Genomic DNA, 17,801 nt, shown 5'->3' on the forward strand with positions numbered 1-17,801 from the left:
GAGAAAAAGGAAATGACAAGACAACCTTGGATTCATGAAATCCACCCATAATTCAAACAAACACGACAGTCAGAAGTCCAGTGTTTTCCTCACTGCTTCAGTCTACCCTCCCTTTCTGGCGCCTCAGTTCTCCCCACAGCCCATGGAGATTCCTTTCCCCTCCTGACTTTCTGACCCGGAGTCTTAGTTGCTGAAGAAGCTGCTCAAAGCCCCCTTCCTCTGGGTGGCCTTCCCTGGTTTTCCTACCTGGAGGGTGCTGGTGCAGAAGGTATTGTGGAGAGCAGGAAGGCACAGCTGGAGCCCAGCGCAGGGCTCCCCCAGACCCTCCAGCTGGCCTCTGAGTCTGTCGGTTCTCCGTGCAGCACAAGCAGGCAGAGGCAGCGGGTGAGGGCTGGGAGTACGCTTCTCTCTTTGGATGGAAGTTCCACCTTGAGTACCGCAAGACGGATGCCTTTCGTCGCCGCCGCTGGCGCCGCAGGATGGAGCCGCTGGAGAAGACGGGGCCTGCAGCTGTGTTTGCCCTCGAAGGAGCCCTGGTACGTGGGGCTTTGCTTGCCTTGGGTCATGTGGAGTGCATCTTGGTTTCCCAGGGCTGTTCTGGGCTGACGCGGGAGAGGTGCAGGAACCACCCCCCCACCCCCGCAGGTTGGGGTTTTTGGATGGAACATTGGCCTGTCACCCTGGCTTCAGTTACTGTGAGGTTGCATGTGGGGAAAGCAGGCATCAGTCTGGGTGTTCTCTTACAATAAAACAGTCCCTTTCTTGGCACTGGAAGACCTACAGCTTTTTGGAGTAGCTGCTTCTCTGAGTAGTCAGGAAGGAAGCAGAATGGGAGATGACCATGGCTTTCTGACTGGCTGACCTGTGATTGGAGCCAGCTGTTCTTGAATAGTCTGGTGGGCAGGAGGATGGGCAGGGAGGCTTTGGCCTAGCCCCTACCTCTCTGTTGGTAGCCAGAGAGAGCAGATGATCCCAGATATCCTTAGTTGGACATACAGAGGTCATCTCATGGGCATCCCCAGCAATTTTGGGGAGATGTGCCTTAGAAACTGAACCCCAGGATGGCTATCTTGCCCTGGAGCACATTTTCTGTGACCAGTGGAAGTGGGGTTGGCTCAGGTCATCCAGGGTCTGGGTGATGAGCTCCCTACAAGAGATGAGGAGACTCTCCTGAATAGTCTGAATGGGGACTCTCACCAGGCAGCCTGTCCCCTGCTGGTCTGGGGATTCCTGGAGATGGGAAGGAGAGGCCCTGAATGAGACACCCCCTCTGAATCTAACCAGCACTGCGCATCTCCTGTGTGGGATTTGGGCTGGGACCCTGGGGTGCAGGGCCCACTAGCTGCATGAGGTGGTGGGTGCAGGTGTCCATGTGCAGCCTGCCATGGGTGTGTTTGGTCAGGGTCTGGTGTGGGCACTTATCCTAAGGACAGCCCAGCTACTAGGGCTGGGGGAATAGAGCAGGGCAGGCTCAGGATCTTATGGGGTGGGAACAGGGAAGGCAGTTGCAACCAGCACGGGCCCTGAGAGGGAGCAGGGCAGGGCAGGGCATTCTGTCATTTGCAGGCCTTGATGGTGGGCCAGGCCTAGGGCTGACAGTATAGGAGAGGGAACCCTCTGGGGGTCGGATGACATCAGAGAAGCCTGTTCCAGTCTTCAGAGGGAGCCCCCTCTCTTGTTTTGGAGCCAAAGTAGTGGGAGGCTGAGGGGAGATGTGGAGCCCTGGGCTCTTGGGCTGCTGACTGGTCCTCAGGCCAAGGCAAAGCAGAGTGGGATGGAGCTGCAGCCAGGTCCCAGCAGCTGCAGTGGGGTGTGGGTAGGGGCTCCTCCGGCAGGGCTGGTGTTCTTGACTCCCTCTGTTTTGAGTGAGAAAGGGCTTGGCTTGGGCATGGGGCAGGGCCTGTGGGGGTCATGCAGCTCTAGGTCTGAGAAGGCCAGGCAGGCATCCTAACTAACCAAGATTTCTTTCCATTAGACAGAAACTGAAGTGGGCAAAAGAGCAAAAGGGAGGCTATGGGCTCACATAGCTGGGAAGAGCCCAAGAAGTAAATCAGGCATTGGGCCTGGCAGGAAATAGAGTTTCATGCTGTCCCCGGTTCCCACTCCCTTGTCTCAGCCTTGTCTCACCCTGGCTCACTCTGTGTGGCAGGAAAGGTGGTGCTGGTGATGAAATGCTGACATCATCCTTGCAGCCAGCGAAGTCCTGCTAGATAAAATAGCACAGCCACCTGGCATCACACTCTGTTTTCCTCACAGCTGGAGACCCCAGAGTGCTGCTTTCTCAATAATGCCAGTAAAATCCTGTGCGTGACTGGCTGGCTCTGCGCGGTCCTGTGCGCCAGCCAGCCCCTGCACCTGGGGGAGGGGTGGGGCATTCTGATTGGCCACCCCGGACCATGCCCCTTCTCTGGGATTGACAGTGCCACCCAGTTGGGGAGAGGAGCTTCTGGTAAAGAGGGGGGACCCAAACATTACTAGGAAAAGAGCTCCAGATGGTGGCCAGAGAACTCTATTCAATGAGCAGTAGGGAGCCAGTTTGGGCTGTTGAGAAGAGGGGTGCTTGGTCAGAGCTGAGCTTTAGGACCATCAACCAAGTATCTGTGGAGGATGGTTGGAAGGGAGAGGGTCCTGCCAGGAGACCGCCAAGTGCCTTGGGTAGAGGCCCAGGATAAGATGACCACCTGGGTAGGGGCTGTGGGACTAGGGTAGGGGAGGAGGAGTGGCAGAGCTTGGGAGGTAAAGTCTGAGGGAGGGGCCTTAGAGGTTCGACTGGGCGGATGGTGGGGCCACTGCCATTTCTAGGCTGTGGTGGGGTGGGCCTGGGCAGTGATGAGTTCATGGTTGAACCTGGCAAGTCTGATACACATGGTGCAGGGCTGTGTGGGGAAGGCACATATGGCAGCTGCCTGCTAAGTGACCCAGGGTAGGAAGGCTGGAGGCATGGGGGCCCAGGGAGGGGGGTAGGAAGAGGAGACCAGAGATACATGGATGAAGCGAGAATGGGCTCTTCGCTGGCCAGGACCTGGGGAAGTAAGGTTAGCAGTCCTGGGGACCCTACTGCCCAGTTCTCATGGTTTGGTGCCTGGGAGGCGGGAGGCACTTCCCTGGAACAGACTGGGAACAGACTGGGAACAAACCAACCAGTCTGTTCTTCATGCGGGAGAATGTGTCCTGAGAAATCAAGTGTGAAGTCAATAGCTGTGGACAGGTAACTGTAATTCAAGTGTGACTTGCCTATGGTATGCCAAACAAAACAACACTGGGGAGCCCTGTGAGTCCTTGGCTGTCAGAGAGAACCAGAGGGAGACAGTGGTTAGAGAGGCTGGGTCCCACAAAGCTGGAGTTGGAGGACCACACAGTTTTGGAAAGTCTTTAGGTGTGTCCAGCACTTGGACAGGGCCACAGGCCCATTTGGCAATAACCATCTGGATGACTCTGTATGTGAGTGAGCTAGTTCCCATCAGCCCAACACACATTCACACTCACATGCATACACACACATACACTCACATGTGCACACTCTCAAGTACATACACATGAATGCACACTGACACGCATTCATACATACTCATGCACACACTCACACAGTATACATACTTGCATGCACACACACTCACACACTCTTTCCATGGTCACCTTTACATTCTTCCTGCCAAGATCCAGGATAGTCTGGGCTCCCATAATGGAGCCTGCTATCCTCGTCCTGGGAGGTACTGATGCCTCAGAGAGACATTATGGCTGAAGTCCACCCTGTACCCTGTGGCAGGTGGTTGGGCATTCTGGGTGCCAGGACTCAGCCTCTGTGCTGAGCGCTGGTCTGTGCCCAGTGGCCCTTGATGCCTGTCAGTTCATTGGGGAAAGCATGGTAGGATGGGCGAGGCTGCTGCAGGGGCAGGTGTGGTTCAAATTTGGCTTCCTCTGCTTACTAGCTGTGGACAGGTCTCTCATGCCATTAATGACTCCATTACCTCATTCATGAAAGTAACCCCACCCGGGTCATTGTAAGGATTACTGATGATGTGTGTGAAGAAGTGCTTCTCAGACTTCATGCACTGGGGATCTTGTTAAAATGTAGACCCTTGATTCAGTGTCCACGTGGGACAGGCTCCATGCCTAACAAGCTTCCAGGTGCTGCTGCTACTGGTCCGAGTGTGAGGATTGAGGATGTGCAGATGTGTGGTTGATAGTGCACCATGAAGATGCAAGAGGGGTTTCCACTGGCCCCCCACTTGGATGCTTTTCTGGGAGAGGCAGGCCATGCCAATACCTGGCTGGAGGTGTGTGTGGCCAGGTCTTAGGGAGGGAAGCAGGGCAAGATGATGTGTTCTCCCTGGTTCTTGGTGGGAGGAAAATGATCTTTACTTCTAATAATCCCTTGGTTTGATGGTGGAGGCCTGGCCCAGGGGAACTCCTCTCTTGTTTGGAAGAGAGGTGTTCACACAGGAGTGCAAATAAACCCAATAGAATCTGCATCTTTGAAGTGCTGGAGGGTAGAACAAGAGTCATTCCAGACTGACAGTGCCTAATGAGGGGAGGCTTCCTGGAGGAGGATATTGGGAGGCAGACTGTGATGGGGTGGGGAAGGACAGTGGGTGGTAGCTAGGTGGCTTCCTGGTAATATGACAATTTTGGACCAGGTCTGTGGCGCCCCCTTGCCTCCTAACACCCCTTCCCTGGCCCACACGTCCACCAGCAGGCTGGGTCTTGCTTGCCAGCTCCCCTCTGGAAGACGTCTCCTTGGAAGGCAGGCCCTGTCTGCTCATTAGCATGGGCAGCCTTTCCCTGAAACCTTCTGCAGGGGCCAAGCCTGGCTCCCTCCACGGAGCAGGAGGCCCTGGCTCCGTCTGCTAATCATCTGCTGTCTCCATCCCGAGCATTATTTTATTTTTGTATTATTCTTTTTCCAGCTAATATCCTGGCATTTCCAAAGACACCGGGTTTCATAATCTTCCTGGCGTTCCCAGGGAGCTGGGAAGGGGAGCACAAAGCCGCTATTATAGCGCGTTCCATCCTGCCTCCCTCTCTACACCACACCCCTTGCCGGCTGCCACAGTCACCACCACAGCCCCGCCGGCTCACACTCAGTCACCCCCTCCCGACGCCACCAGCCTCTCTGGGAAATCTGGTGACGGCTGCTGCTGCGATGAGCTCACAGAATCCATTCTGTCGACCTTGCCCTGGGCCTGCCCTCCACACTCCGGAATTCTTCCAAGCCCTGCCTCTGCACTTGGCCCTAAGTGTTGGGAAGGGTTCTTTGAGATGCCTGAGCCTGGCAGGGTGGGGAGGGACAGAGACGTTGACAACATGTGCTCAGAGCCTTGGAGATTTTTAGAGCTGGAAGGAATGTTCATATTCTGAAGGCATGCTTGACCTGTCCCCCGAGCTGCCGGGGCACCTAGAAATTGGTTGCAAAATTGTGCACGCATGTGTGTGCACACGCGCAGGTGCTCGTGTGTATCTGTGGGTCTGTGATGACCTTACAGTTGTCTAATTCTGGTGTAAGGTCCATGGTCTCATTCAACTCTCTAGGGATCCAAGACCCCAAAACGGATAATTATTAATACTAAGATTTATTTTTACCATGTGCCAAAATCCTGGCTGAGAGCTAAGCTTTACACGCATCCTCTCACAGTGATTGCAGAAGGCTGGGTTCTGTTACTAGCCCCATTTTACAGTTGGGGAAACTGAGGCTTTAGAACTGCACTATCCCATGCAGTAGCCACAGGTCACGTGTGACTATTTATGCTTATAGTTGAAAGTAATCAAAAAAAAATTCAGTTCCCTGGTCCGACCAGCCTTGTTTCAAATGCTCGGTAGCCACACCTGGCCAGTGGCTGCTGCCACATTGGGCAGCACAGCTGCTGAACAGTTTCATCATGACAGAAAGTTTCAATGGACAGTGTTGCTCCCCAACTCTGAGCCCTTAATGTTACCCAGAAGAAACTGAGGCCTGAGAAGGGGTCTGTGCAGCAGCACAGTATGGGTCAGTACGGAGCTGGGGTCTGATTTGGCAGTGGCTTTTCTGCCCTCCCCTTTCCCCATGTGTCTCCTGACCAGTGGTCAAAACCACCAACTGGTGCTTTCATTTTCCCAGGTGGGTAGGACAGGGCAGATGGGAATTGGAAGTGCTGGGGAGGAGGTCAGGGAGAGGCTGGTACCCAAGAAGAGTAATTTGGGATTTGAGCTGGCTGAAAAAGAGGTGGGATATGGATGGGGGGGGGATGATGCACCTCTGGACCTAAAGGAAGCCACACTATGTGCAGGCCTGGTTCCCAGAGCGGGTGTTTTGGTGAGGGCTGACCCTGGGAGGTGGGGACAGTGGTTGCCTCATTAGAAGCCACGGCCCATGCTGGGGCCAGGGCTGGGAGGGTTGGAAGGCAGCTCTGTGCATCTCAAGACTCTGTTTCCTGAATGTTTGAATTGAGCACCTGTTTGTCCTCTTCCTGGCATTGCGCTGGCAGGGGTGATCTTAGGGCTGGCTTCCTCTTCAGCAGGGCTCCCCCTCAGGGGACAGTTTGGGTAATTTTCCTGCATGTGTGGACCTGGGTCTGTCTCGCTCAGGTTTGGATGCTGAAGTCTGGAGAGTCTGCGTGTCCATATACCTCAGACACAATGCCAGCACTCAGAACATGGATGCTGAGCAGTGTGTTACAGCTGGGCATGTGTCACAATGCCAGCACTCAGAACATGGATGCTGAGCAGTGTGTTACAGCTGGGCATGTGTCGGGTTCCCCTGACGTGTCATGTACATGCATGGGGGTCTTTGTCTACCATTGCTAGGATGACTACATACTTTAGTCTGGGACACTAGTAATAATGTTGGAAAACAGGCATAAGTAGGACCATTCCAGGCAAGCTGGGACATACAGTTGTCCTAATTATTGATGCACTCTGGCATGGGACAAAACCTGCTTGAGTGTTTTTTGCAAACTCTGCATGTGTCCTGGAGACACACGTGGCATCGTGGATTCTCCAGGTTTCGTTATTCCAGTCTCAGTTCCCCAGGGGCCAGCCGGTAGTTTTGCAAGGAGTTTAGCAGCTGCTTATAAGCATGGGCTCCAGCTGTCAATTAAATGGGTTGCACCTATGCCTGCTATATCACTCAAGGTTGCAATCAACCCCGATTAGGAAGGGAGTCTGTGTGTTTCCATTTCTTCTTATAAAGGGTTCTCCTTCTCTGATTGTTGGTTGTTGGGGTTTCCCTGCAAGCCAAAGCCAGGGCAGTCAGGGAAGTGAAGTGGGCCTGTGGCTCCAGAGCCACGCTCAGGTGACCTGAGCTCTGACAAGGAAGCAGGAGTCTGGGAAGAGCCCTGATGGTGGCAGGGAAACCCCTGGTTCTGCCAGCTAATTTGCTGTGTAGCCCTAGGGAAAACATTAACGTCTCTGGGCCCCAGTTTTCTTGCTTATCAGATAAGCATGATAATAACACAGCAAAAATAATGTCTTGTTAGAGAGCAGAGACGGGCAAACTGAGGCTGGTAGGCCAAATTTGGACCTGTGCCTGTTTTTGTAAGTAAGGCTTTCTTGGCATGCAGCCAGTGCCCACTGATCTGGGCACTGTCTCTGACTGCTTTTGTGCTACAAGAGCAGCTGAATAGTTGCAACAAAGACTACGTGGCCCACAAAGGCAAAGGTATTTACCACTACTTAGCACCATCATGGCTAGAGACTTCTTTATTTAATACGTGATTTCTATTTCAAATATTGGGTAGTCCCCATTTTATGAATTACTCATCATGCTAGCCTTCTACCAGAGTAACATCGGTTTAAAATGTACGAGGCACAAAACAGAGCATTGTAATTCCTCAAAAAGTGGCCATACCCACAGGGGCCAGGGAGGAAATGATGGCATCTTAGGGTGTTACAAGGAGGTGATAGAGACTCTTCCTGCCCTAGCAGAGTCAAGCAGAGAGGTGTAGACAGCTTGGGGCCGGCTGCCTAATTCACTTTACCAGAAGATTCCCTTTCTACACACCAGGGGCCTGAAGAACACACATGGCCAGCCTGTTGGAAAGGGTAGTATTGTTGGGGCCATGCCCTGTCTCTCTACTTACGTATACAGGACCAGGGACCCCAAAAAGCAGCAGGTGCTACAGACAGCTTGCATGGCTCACCACAGCAGAGTACATTTTCTTTTCTTTTTTTTTTTTTTATTATTGGGGATTCATTGAGGGTACAAGAAACCACATTACACTGATTGCATTTGTTAGGTAAAGTCCCTCTTAGAATTGGGTCTTGTCCCCCCCCAAATTGTGTCATACACCAAGACCCCATCCCCTACCTCCTTCCCTCCTGCAGTTCTTCCTTCCCCCACCCCCTCCCTCCTTCTCTCTCTCTCTAGCAGAGTAAATTTTTAAGAATTTTGCCAGTTGTCAAACACAGACATCAGGAGAAATTAAATAATATAAATGTACGACTGAAGAAATTATATTAAAAACAAAGGTGGCACATACTCCAACTCATTATTTTACTATCTTTGACTACTACCTCTGCTCCTGCAGTGACTCTGTCTCTTGAATCTGTGTGATGGAGGTGCCACACACAGTCTGCCACTGCCCAGCTCTTCCCTGCTCCATATTCAGTGGTACCACATGGCCACCACGAAACCAACCACAGCAGGGATGTTTACACCATGGAGTTCAGCAAATGCTGCAAACCAGGCCTGGGGATTGTTTCGTTTGTTCCCGAAGAGCTGGTAAAACCGACCAGCACAACTCTAGGGCGACCTTCCAGGTCTGCACTGTCCTCACTTTCTTCACTAGCAGCTTTGTTGGGACAGCCAAATGCCAACACAACAATGTAGGGTAGATTTTTCTAAACCCTGTACAACCATTATCCATAAGATTTTTTATAATCAAATGAGGAAACACAGCTAAACAATTACTGTCTTCTCTGTGCCTCAGTTTGCTTATCTGTAAAATGGGAGCAGTAATAGAATCTAACTCCTAGGATTGGTGGAAGGTAGATGCCATGTAACCAAAGCAGAAGGCAAAGTCAAACCCAAGTATGTGCTCTTGGGCTTGACAGACTTGTTTATAAAGGGCTGCTGTGGCGCTGTCCCATTTACTCAGCTTGGGGGATCTCACTACACAGCTTATTCTTGTTGCTGTGTCCCTCTCTGGGTTGCTTCTTTGTCTCCCTCCTGCTTCCACTTTCTTCTGGACCAGACCCTTAGGTTCTGTTTAGGGCAAAGCTCCATTGTGAAGGGAGGATCTGCACGTGGGACAGACAGCGTGCGGCACAGAAGGAATCTCAGACATGCGGGTGGTCTCAATCTCAGCTTTGATACAATTTCGGTAGGTTGAGGAGTCCCTTCTAGAAGCTGTGTGTTTCCCCAGAACCTGCCTCTTTCCTCTCAGCTGAGGTCCTTGGACATTAGTCCCCAGTAGACTCAGGTGGGTTTGCCTACTGGCTCTGGGGACCCTGAGGGAGCCCTGTGGCTCTGGGAGGCAGAGAGTTCCTCATACTCCTATGCTCAGGATCCTCCAGGGAGCTGTGGCCTCTATCTGGGCAGCAGTGGGTTGGAGGCTGCCCAGTCCCCTGGACAGGCAGCAGGATCCCTTACATAGCTAGCCCCAAGATGGAGTATGTGGCCACAAACCGCGCGGCTGCCAACCCCAGCCTGGGAGTCGCGTCGGCATGAGCTATTGAGGCAGGAATGTGATTGTGGGAAACCCAATGCCCCAGACCTGGCCCTGGGGCTGGGCAGGAGTGTGTGCATGTGAGTGGGGTGAGGGGTGGATGGGCAGAAACCAGAGTGTCAACCTACCCTGCAGCCTGGCTCAGCGCAGGCCTCAGAGTGGGAGCAGAAGGGAACCAGCCCTTTCTCTCCTGGCCCTGGCGCCTCTACCAAGCCTTTCTCCTAAGTTCCTGCATGTTGCTGCTGCTCTCGAGGTTCTAGCCCCCCCTTCTACCTCTCTGGGATGCCTTCCTGTACAGGACCTTCCTAGGCCCACATCCTTCCATTCCACCTCATAGAAGGCCCCCCTGGGGTGTAAGGAAATCCACACTAATCCCTCTCTTCATAGTATCATCAGACCCTGAGGCTCTTGAGGATAAGAAGTGCTATCTGATGCACACGGTCCTGTCTCTTGCTCTGGGACCTTAGGCCCAGGTCCTGCACATGTGGCTCAGGGCAAGGGAATGCTGGTGATTCATTTCACATGATAAAGTTTCACTGGATGCCCACTGGATGTGTGGGATAAAGGAGTGCATACATCGTGCCTGCGACATGGAGAATGGATGCAGGACAGAGGCCAGGAGGGGTTGGGAAGGCTGTTGATTCAGGCTGGATATCAAGGAGGTGTCCATGTCTCAGCGATGATGGAGCTCAAGTTAGCTCAGTTGGGAAGGCATTCCAGATGGAGAGGACAGACTATGCAAAGGCCCTGTGGCAGGGGATGATGGTTTCAAAAAGTTTAAGGAAGATCAGAGCAGAAGGCTATAGTTTAACATAAATTTGGAGAGATGAAGGAGGTAAATCAGGTTCCTGCCCAGGGCTATTATTTCATTGAATTTTCACTAATAGTTCTCAGTAGTGGGTAATTCTGTCCCACTGAGGGGACATTTGGTAATGTCTGGAGTCATTTTAAATGATGATAACTCAGTGGAGATGCTACTGGTATCTAATGGGTAGAAGCCAGGGAAGGTGCTAAACAGCCTAGTACACACAGGACAACTCTCACCACAAAGAATATTCCACCCCCCGAATATCAGTAAAGCCAAGATTGGAAAGCCCTGCATTTTCCACATTAGCCCCACACAGTGGGTGTTGCTACGATTGCCACTTAACAGTGAGGAAACTGAGTCTCAGGAACTGGGCTTACCTGCAATACTTTCCCTCCTCCCCATGCCAGCCTCTCTTCCCTGTCTGGGTTCCTCTCCTTCTCCCTTTACTGGGGCTTGGCATGGGCTGAGCCCCTGGGGAACTGTAACCTGGACATTCTACATGTGGGGGCTTTAGATTTTCTGCTCTGTATACATGAAATGCTGCTATCTGTTGCAAATTTTATTCTATACATGTATTTGCTGGCTTCTCTTTTGTATTGCAAGTATTAAGTTACTTGTCTCTGTGTGCCATCGTGTCCCTGTCTCTCAAAGGCAGTAATAGTCCTTGTCTGGAAGGTTGTTGTGGGGATTTAGTTCTTAGAATAGTCCCTGAGCGTGCTGAGTACTATGGAGTTGCAATGATGGGTGTTAGCAGGTGGCACACCAGTTGTCCTTCACCTTCCTGCCTCCGCTTATATGTTCTTCTCGTCTTTGTTAACATCATTGTCAGCAAAGGGGATCTTTCTCTTAAATCAAGTTCAGTCCCTAGGAAAGTTCATTAAGCCCCAAGTGCTTACCTCCAGTGAAGGGTGATTGTGTGATGACAGAGATGCTTAGAGAGAGGGAGAATCACCTTGCACTTCATTCATTGAGTCAGTAATTTTTTACTGAGGGCCTCTCTGTTCCAGGCACTGTAGTAAGCACTGGGGACATAGCAGTGCCTCATGGACCCACACTGTGTGGGTAAGGTAGATAGTGAACAAAATGTTATATCAAACGTTTGGTGGTAGCAAATGCTGAGGAAAACTAAAGCCACGTGAGGGAGTTGGAAGTGCTGGTGCTGTGTGTGTGTGTGTGGAGGGGGGTGTGTGACTGTGTGTCACAGTGTGATTTTTCACAGGATAGTCAGGAAAGTCCTCCCTGGGAAGGTGATGCCGTCCACACGAGTAGTAATATCCATGTCCTGACTGGAATGGGCAATGCCTACCACAAGTTAAGTGTATGTGTGGCACATCAGAGGAGGGACTGACGGGAGGGAGATGCTTCCCAGAAACTCCCAAAGCAGGTTTTCATGGGGCTTCACTGTTTGCTGTGAGAGAAATGTCCTGAGTGAGCTACGCTGATGTCCACAGCAGTCACGGTGAAGAACACACAGGATGGTCTGATACTGTACGGACTCAGATGGGCTGGGCTGGCCTGGGTCATCTGTCTTTGCCCCTGGGGTGTGTGCTCGTCTTCACCAATGATTTGTTGGCCAGGTGCTGGGAAGCTGACAGGCACACAGATGGGTGTTCACAGTGGAAGGTGGTAGGTGCAGTGATGAGAGGAGCTCAGAGTGTTGTGGGAGCTTTTGGGAGAGGTGCCTAGCTCTTCTCTGCAGGGTGACTTTGAAGATGAGATAGGACATCTGGGGAAAAAGCAAGGGAAAGCGTGGGGCAAGAGGCCTGGGGCAAGTAAGGGAATCCCAGAGTATTCCAGCTGGTTAGAGCATGAAGGGGTGTTTGGGTGTCTTGACAGGAGGGAAGGACAGGCCTCCCTTCTGCTTCCAGGTCTTCAGGGATGTGGTGAGCCCAGGGTCCAGGTGAAATTCTGCCCAGTGTCAGCCAGAGCGACTATGGGGCTGGGACTCTGCTGGGAGGGACTGAGCTCAGTGGCCCTCTCCGCCTGGCTTCAGGGTGCGTCTCCGCTGACTTCCAATAGTACTTCTTCCGAACAATCCCTGTCTATCTCACAGAGCCAGGGGTTGGTGAAGAGAGGCAGGTGCCCATGTGGTGGCAGATGGCACAGGGGTGGGCAAAGGGCCCTGTGGACCATCCTCCAGAGGACAGTTATTCTCAGAGCCAGGGCTGCTGTGAGGCAGGCACTGAGCTAGGTCTGAGATACCCTGTGTGGAAATCCCAGGGAGGGAGACACTTCTCATTGCAGGCGGGAGGCCCTGCCCTTGGACAGAGACCCAGAAAGTGCTGTCTGAGCCCCAGACAGAGGCCCTGGGAGTGGTGCTGACAGAGGGGTGGTGGCAGGGGGCCAGCTAGAGGAGGTGGGAGGTGAATGGGGATGTGCACTGGCACCATCCACAAGCTGGTCTCTGCAGGCACGCAGGAGGGAGGGCTGAATCACACTGGAGCTGGGGGTGCTTCCCTCCCTGTGCTCATCCCAGCACCCTACCTGTGGTTGGGGACCTGTGTGTGTGGCCAGGCTGTCCCTTCCACCCTGCACTCCCCCGCCATGGAACCCACTCTTACTGTCCCCACTCCCACCCCCTTCTGCCCCCAGCAGCTGGAGGTGTGCCAAAATGCAAGTGCCACGGGTTGTTGCACCTGGGGGGCAGCCAAGCCCTATTTCTAGCATCCGTACCTGCTTTCCTTGGTGTTTTTACCTTTCGCGCCTAGGCAGCCTGCTGGGGCCCCCATGTCTGGTCTTGTGTTTGGCGTTGCATAGGTTAGCTGCTGGATGCTGGTGGGATGCCTCGAAGCATAGCCACGCCAAATGCCTCTCCTGGCAGGCACCCAGGACGCCCAGGGGCCGCACTTGCCCCGAGGAAGGATTTCAGGCCTTTGGGTCCTTCCCTGCCTGTAGTATGATACTTCTCCCTGTTATCCGGTTCTTGCCCACAGGTGTGTGTATGTGTGTGCGTGTGCCTGCATGGAGAGATTGGGGGCCGGGGGAGAGAAATACACAGAAGACACCACTGGCGGCAGGCACTGGGGGAGCTGCTTCCTTGCTTTTGATTTCTGTCTAGGAATGTAGCTCGTGACTGAAATGTCCACTTTTTTTAGCTTCCCGGAATAATTTTGAACAAACATAAGATACGTGAACACCACTCGCAGCACAACTACAAACGTCATAGTTTGTGACATGCCCCTGCCCCGAGGCCAGTGCCTAACTTCTCTCATGAGATCATGAATAATCAACATTTCTTGAGCATTTACTATGTGCCAGACAGTATATGCTAAGAACTACATGTTCTCTATCTTCTTTAACAATCACAGCAACTCTAAAATGGGTACTGCATAATTATCCCAAATTTATAAAGAGATTGATTCAGAGAAATTAAGCAACTCACCCACGGTCAAACAAACAGTAAATGGTAGGGCCAGAATTGGAGCCCATGTCGATGTGACCAAAGGAAGAGGGGGCCACTGGATCTCTCCGTCAGAAAAGGAGGTATCCTGTGTTGGAAATCAGACTCACCCAGTTGCAGCAGGACCTCAGTGAGTCTCCTGGGATAGCAGAGGAGTACACCTTTTCTGAGTGTACTTTTCAAGCTCCTTTGCAGGGGTGGAGCAGAGGAAGGCTTGGCCTGCTTTCAGGATGCCAGTATTTGTTGACCCCACAGTGATCAGGGCAGGCTTTACCTAGGATGATCTGAAGATGGGGAGGACTAGGATGTTGATGGCACTTCCAGCTGTGGATCAGCATGAATTTGATCTGACCAGGAGGAAGCTGGTCTTGACCTTTTTAGGTGTAAGATCCAAAGGCTCAGGCTGGGGAGGCAGTGATGACTGGGGGCGATGAGGCAGGTTCTGGCTTGGGGTGGGCTGGATAGGAAGTGGGAGGACAGGTATCCATGGAGATTCCTTGGACAAGGGGCTCTGGGGCTGGGCTCTGAGGGTTGGCATCATTGGGATGTGGCAGTGGTGTATTGTGTTTGGAGGCAGTGTGGACTCTATAACTTCAGGGACTGGGGAAAGGTTGGGGTTTGGGAGAGATGGCTCCCAGCAGGTTGAAGGTCGGGGCTTAACAGAAGAAGGATCCTGGGAACTGGCTGCTCTAGCCAGGCCCTAATGGGTGAAAATAGTCCATCTAAGAAAGAGGCCAGGGTTTTCTTTCAGGGATTTGCACACATTTATGTGATGGGGAGAGGGACTAGGCAAAGAATGTGGGAGAGACAACCTTGTCACTTATCTCCTCCTCTTTGAAATAGAGCAGCTAACCAGTTGGGGAGAGGGAAATGCAGGGGAGTCAGGTACTTGGAAAAATCCCAGTGAACAGAGAGGGAGCAGCCAACATGGACCTCTGGTGAATGCCCCAGCTCTCCTCAGAACCCCTGTAGGGTGTGGCTAAGGCTTTTGGCCCTGGGAGGTGTGAGACCATGGACAGAGAGAGACCACTTGGTCGGGAGGCATCTGGCCCAGGAGAGTGGTCTGGCCAGTGGTCCCCAAAGTGGGCTGTGGTGCAGTGGTTAGAACCCAGTGCAAAATGGACTCAAGGTGGCATTCCTGACTATCTGGGCTCATGCGCAGTAAACTGTGTCTGTCCCTAGCCCTGGTCTCAGTCTGAGCCCTCCTCACCCTTGGCACAGTGGGAATCGGTAAGAGAGGGTGGGTATGTGGTATGTTCTCCCCAGAGCTTGGGACCCAACTCAGTGTCTGTGTATCCCTGGAACTGGTGATGTCTCTAAATATGCAGACAAGAGGTGAGGACCAGAGATGCTAGCCTGGGACCTCCAGATGTTGTCTCCACTAAACTCATCCCTAATGGGCAGAACCCCATTGGATTTCCCCATTTTTAGTTCCTATCTTCTCTCAAACTATCTTTGGCTAGAACAATTCAGAGTTCCATCCTGCCTTGTCGGGTCTTCACTAAAGAGGGGAAAGAATTTCCCACAGTCCTCTGGGACTTTGATACTTGTGTCTGGGGAAACTTCACGAGAGTGAGTTCCCTCAGAGTGAAAATCAGAGTGCTGATGGCCCAGCTTGTAGCAGCTGAGGAGTATGGTCTGAGATCTCCTGGCCCTGGGGACATAACTTTTGGGACCATTCTCCCCACCACCCCCAGGCTCATGGGTTAGAATCTGTAATGACCAGCTTTGTGTCTACAGGGTGGTGTGGTGGATGACAGGAGTGAAGATTCCATGTCCGTCTCTACCTTGAGCTTTGGTGTGAACAGACCCACAATTTCCTGCATTTTTGACTGTAAGTGAGGCTCAGAGCTATCCCCAGGATGATATGGTGTGTAACCTTACACTTGTGGGTGTGTGTGTGGGGGAGGGGTTATGGAGAGCTGAGTCTGTGCTTGTCAGTGGGTGTCTTCTGTGTGTGTGTGTGTGTGTCTGTGTGTGGCATCTGCTCACGTCTGAGATGGGCTTTCAAGGCCCTGTGCACTGTGACTGTCCCATTGCCTGTTTGGCCCTTCTCCTCCGCTCCTCTCCCTGGGCCAAGGACACATCAGTTAGGGGCCCACCTTTGAGCTGTGGTTTGTTCTCCCGACCCTGCCTAGTGGCCTGTGTGGTTTCTATTGTTCAGCCCCTCTGCTGCCCATACTAGAGAAAGACCAGCTCCTCACTCTGGCATCTCTGTTTCTTCCTCGGTGAAGATGGGAACCGCTACCATCTACGCTGCTACATGTACCAGGCCCGGGACCTGCCTGCGATGGACAAGGACTCTTTTTCTGGTAGGCGAGAGAGTGGGAGGACAGCCAGGGAGCTGAGATCGGAGACGTTCCTTGTGGGTGGGAGCTGTTGCTGGGTCAAGGAGGTGGGAGCTGCTACCCCGTTTTCCCGAAAACAAGACATCCTCCGAAAATAAGACCTATTTACAGGAGAGATAAGACGTCCCCTGAAAATAAGACCTAGCACATCTTTGGGAGCACACCTTAAAATAAGACACTGTCTTATTTTCAGGGAAACAGGGTAGTACTAGGGTCCTGTGGTTTCTTGGTCATTAGGAGCAGCGGGCACTTGACTATGCTCTGCTCATCAACTCCTCTGCAGGACTGGGGTTTGCTGACTGTCCCCTCCCCTCTGGCCTTGGCTCCCAGGCAACCACTCTCTCCTGCATCTCCTGTGGCCTCCTTCTCCACCTCCTTCCTTTGGTGCTTCAGGGCCTCCTAAGCCTGATGGTCTTGAGAAGTCCTGTCTGTGTCCTCCTCTCTGAGTGCTAGGGTCTCCCCTCTCCTTCACATCCACTCACCTTGGTTCATCGTGTCCAAACTCCTGTGTGACCCTGTGCCTCCCACATCCAGGCCACCTCTGCATTTCCCACCTTGGTCCTGGGGTCAGCAGCTGTCCATTACCCAGGCTGGAACCCTCAGCCACTCAGTCCTGTGGATTTTGGCTCTTGAATCTTTTCAGATCTGTTCTCTCCTCTTCATTGTCACACTGCCATATCTTGCTGACCTTGTCCCTTCTTATCTAGGCCATCATCCAGCATCCCTGCCACCTTTCATACCACCCAGACACATCTCTCCCCTGATTCTGGATGTACACACTGACAGATAGATCCCCAGATCTGTCTGCAGTGATCTGCTGGTCATTGCAGATTCTGACCCAAGAGCCTGGGTCAGAAGGTGGTGAGGAGAATGGCCTCAAAGGTTATGTCCCCAGGGCCAGGAGATCCCTAGCATGGTGAATAGTCCTTTGCGATCTGATCCCTGTGGACTTCACCTGTTTTACCTTTTGCTCATTCCCACTCCAGCTCCACTGACCTTTGTCCACATGACACAAGCCTGGTCTTGCATTCTCTCTGACTATGATGCATTCCTTCCCCATTTTAACCCAGTCAACTCTTAGTCATTCTTCAAGGTCCTGCCCAGATGCCCTCTGACTTCTTCAAGGAGAGCTGGTTGTTCTTTCCTTGGCACTTGACCACCCCCTTGCCGGCATTTCTCTCAAGAGCCCTATCTGAAAGGGCTCTGGATCACTGGCTATTTCTGTCACATCCTTCCCACTCTGACCATGAGCTCCCCCAGGAAGGGACCTTGCCTTCCCTTTGAGCCTGCAGCCCTTTATATCTAAAAAACAAGCACTTGAGTGCTTACTGTGCCCATGCGCTTTATTGACATTATTTCATGTAACCCTTATGCCTGTCCTACGAAGTAGGTGTTCAGCATCCTCATTTTACAAGTGAAGAAACTAAGACTCAGATGGGTTAACTAAATTGCTTGAGTTAAAATAGCTGACAAGTGACAGAGCTGGGAATTGAGCCCAGGGCTAGCATCTTTGGGGTGCCTGCTAGTTAGTTGAGGGGATTTGAGCTCTATGAAAGCAACTTCCTGGTCACAGAATGGCTCCGCATTGATGGCCATCTGCTTCT

At 52.4% G+C, this 17,801-nt stretch overlaps 1 protein-coding gene across 24 annotated transcripts in view; it reads left to right on the forward strand.

Annotated features, from left to right (window-relative positions):
* Positions 1–17,801, forward strand: part of DYSF (dysferlin) — a 232,013-nt gene that overhangs the window by 114,779 nt on the left and 99,433 nt on the right. For all 24 annotated transcript variants that reach the window (XM_053587263.1, XM_053587273.1, XM_053587276.1 and 21 more), the window contains 3 exons: positions 363–536; positions 15,590–15,683; positions 16,084–16,161. In XM_053587263.1, the coding sequence (XP_053443238.1) occupies positions 363–536; positions 15,590–15,683; positions 16,084–16,161 (346 nt within the window). The remainder of the gene's footprint in view (positions 1–362; positions 537–15,589; positions 15,684–16,083; positions 16,162–17,801) is intronic.

This window comes from Nycticebus coucang, chromosome 4 (assembly GCF_027406575.1).
Source record: "Nycticebus coucang isolate mNycCou1 chromosome 4, mNycCou1.pri, whole genome shotgun sequence".
In the NCBI taxonomy this organism is placed as follows: Eukaryota; Metazoa; Chordata; class Mammalia; order Primates; family Lorisidae; genus Nycticebus; species Nycticebus coucang.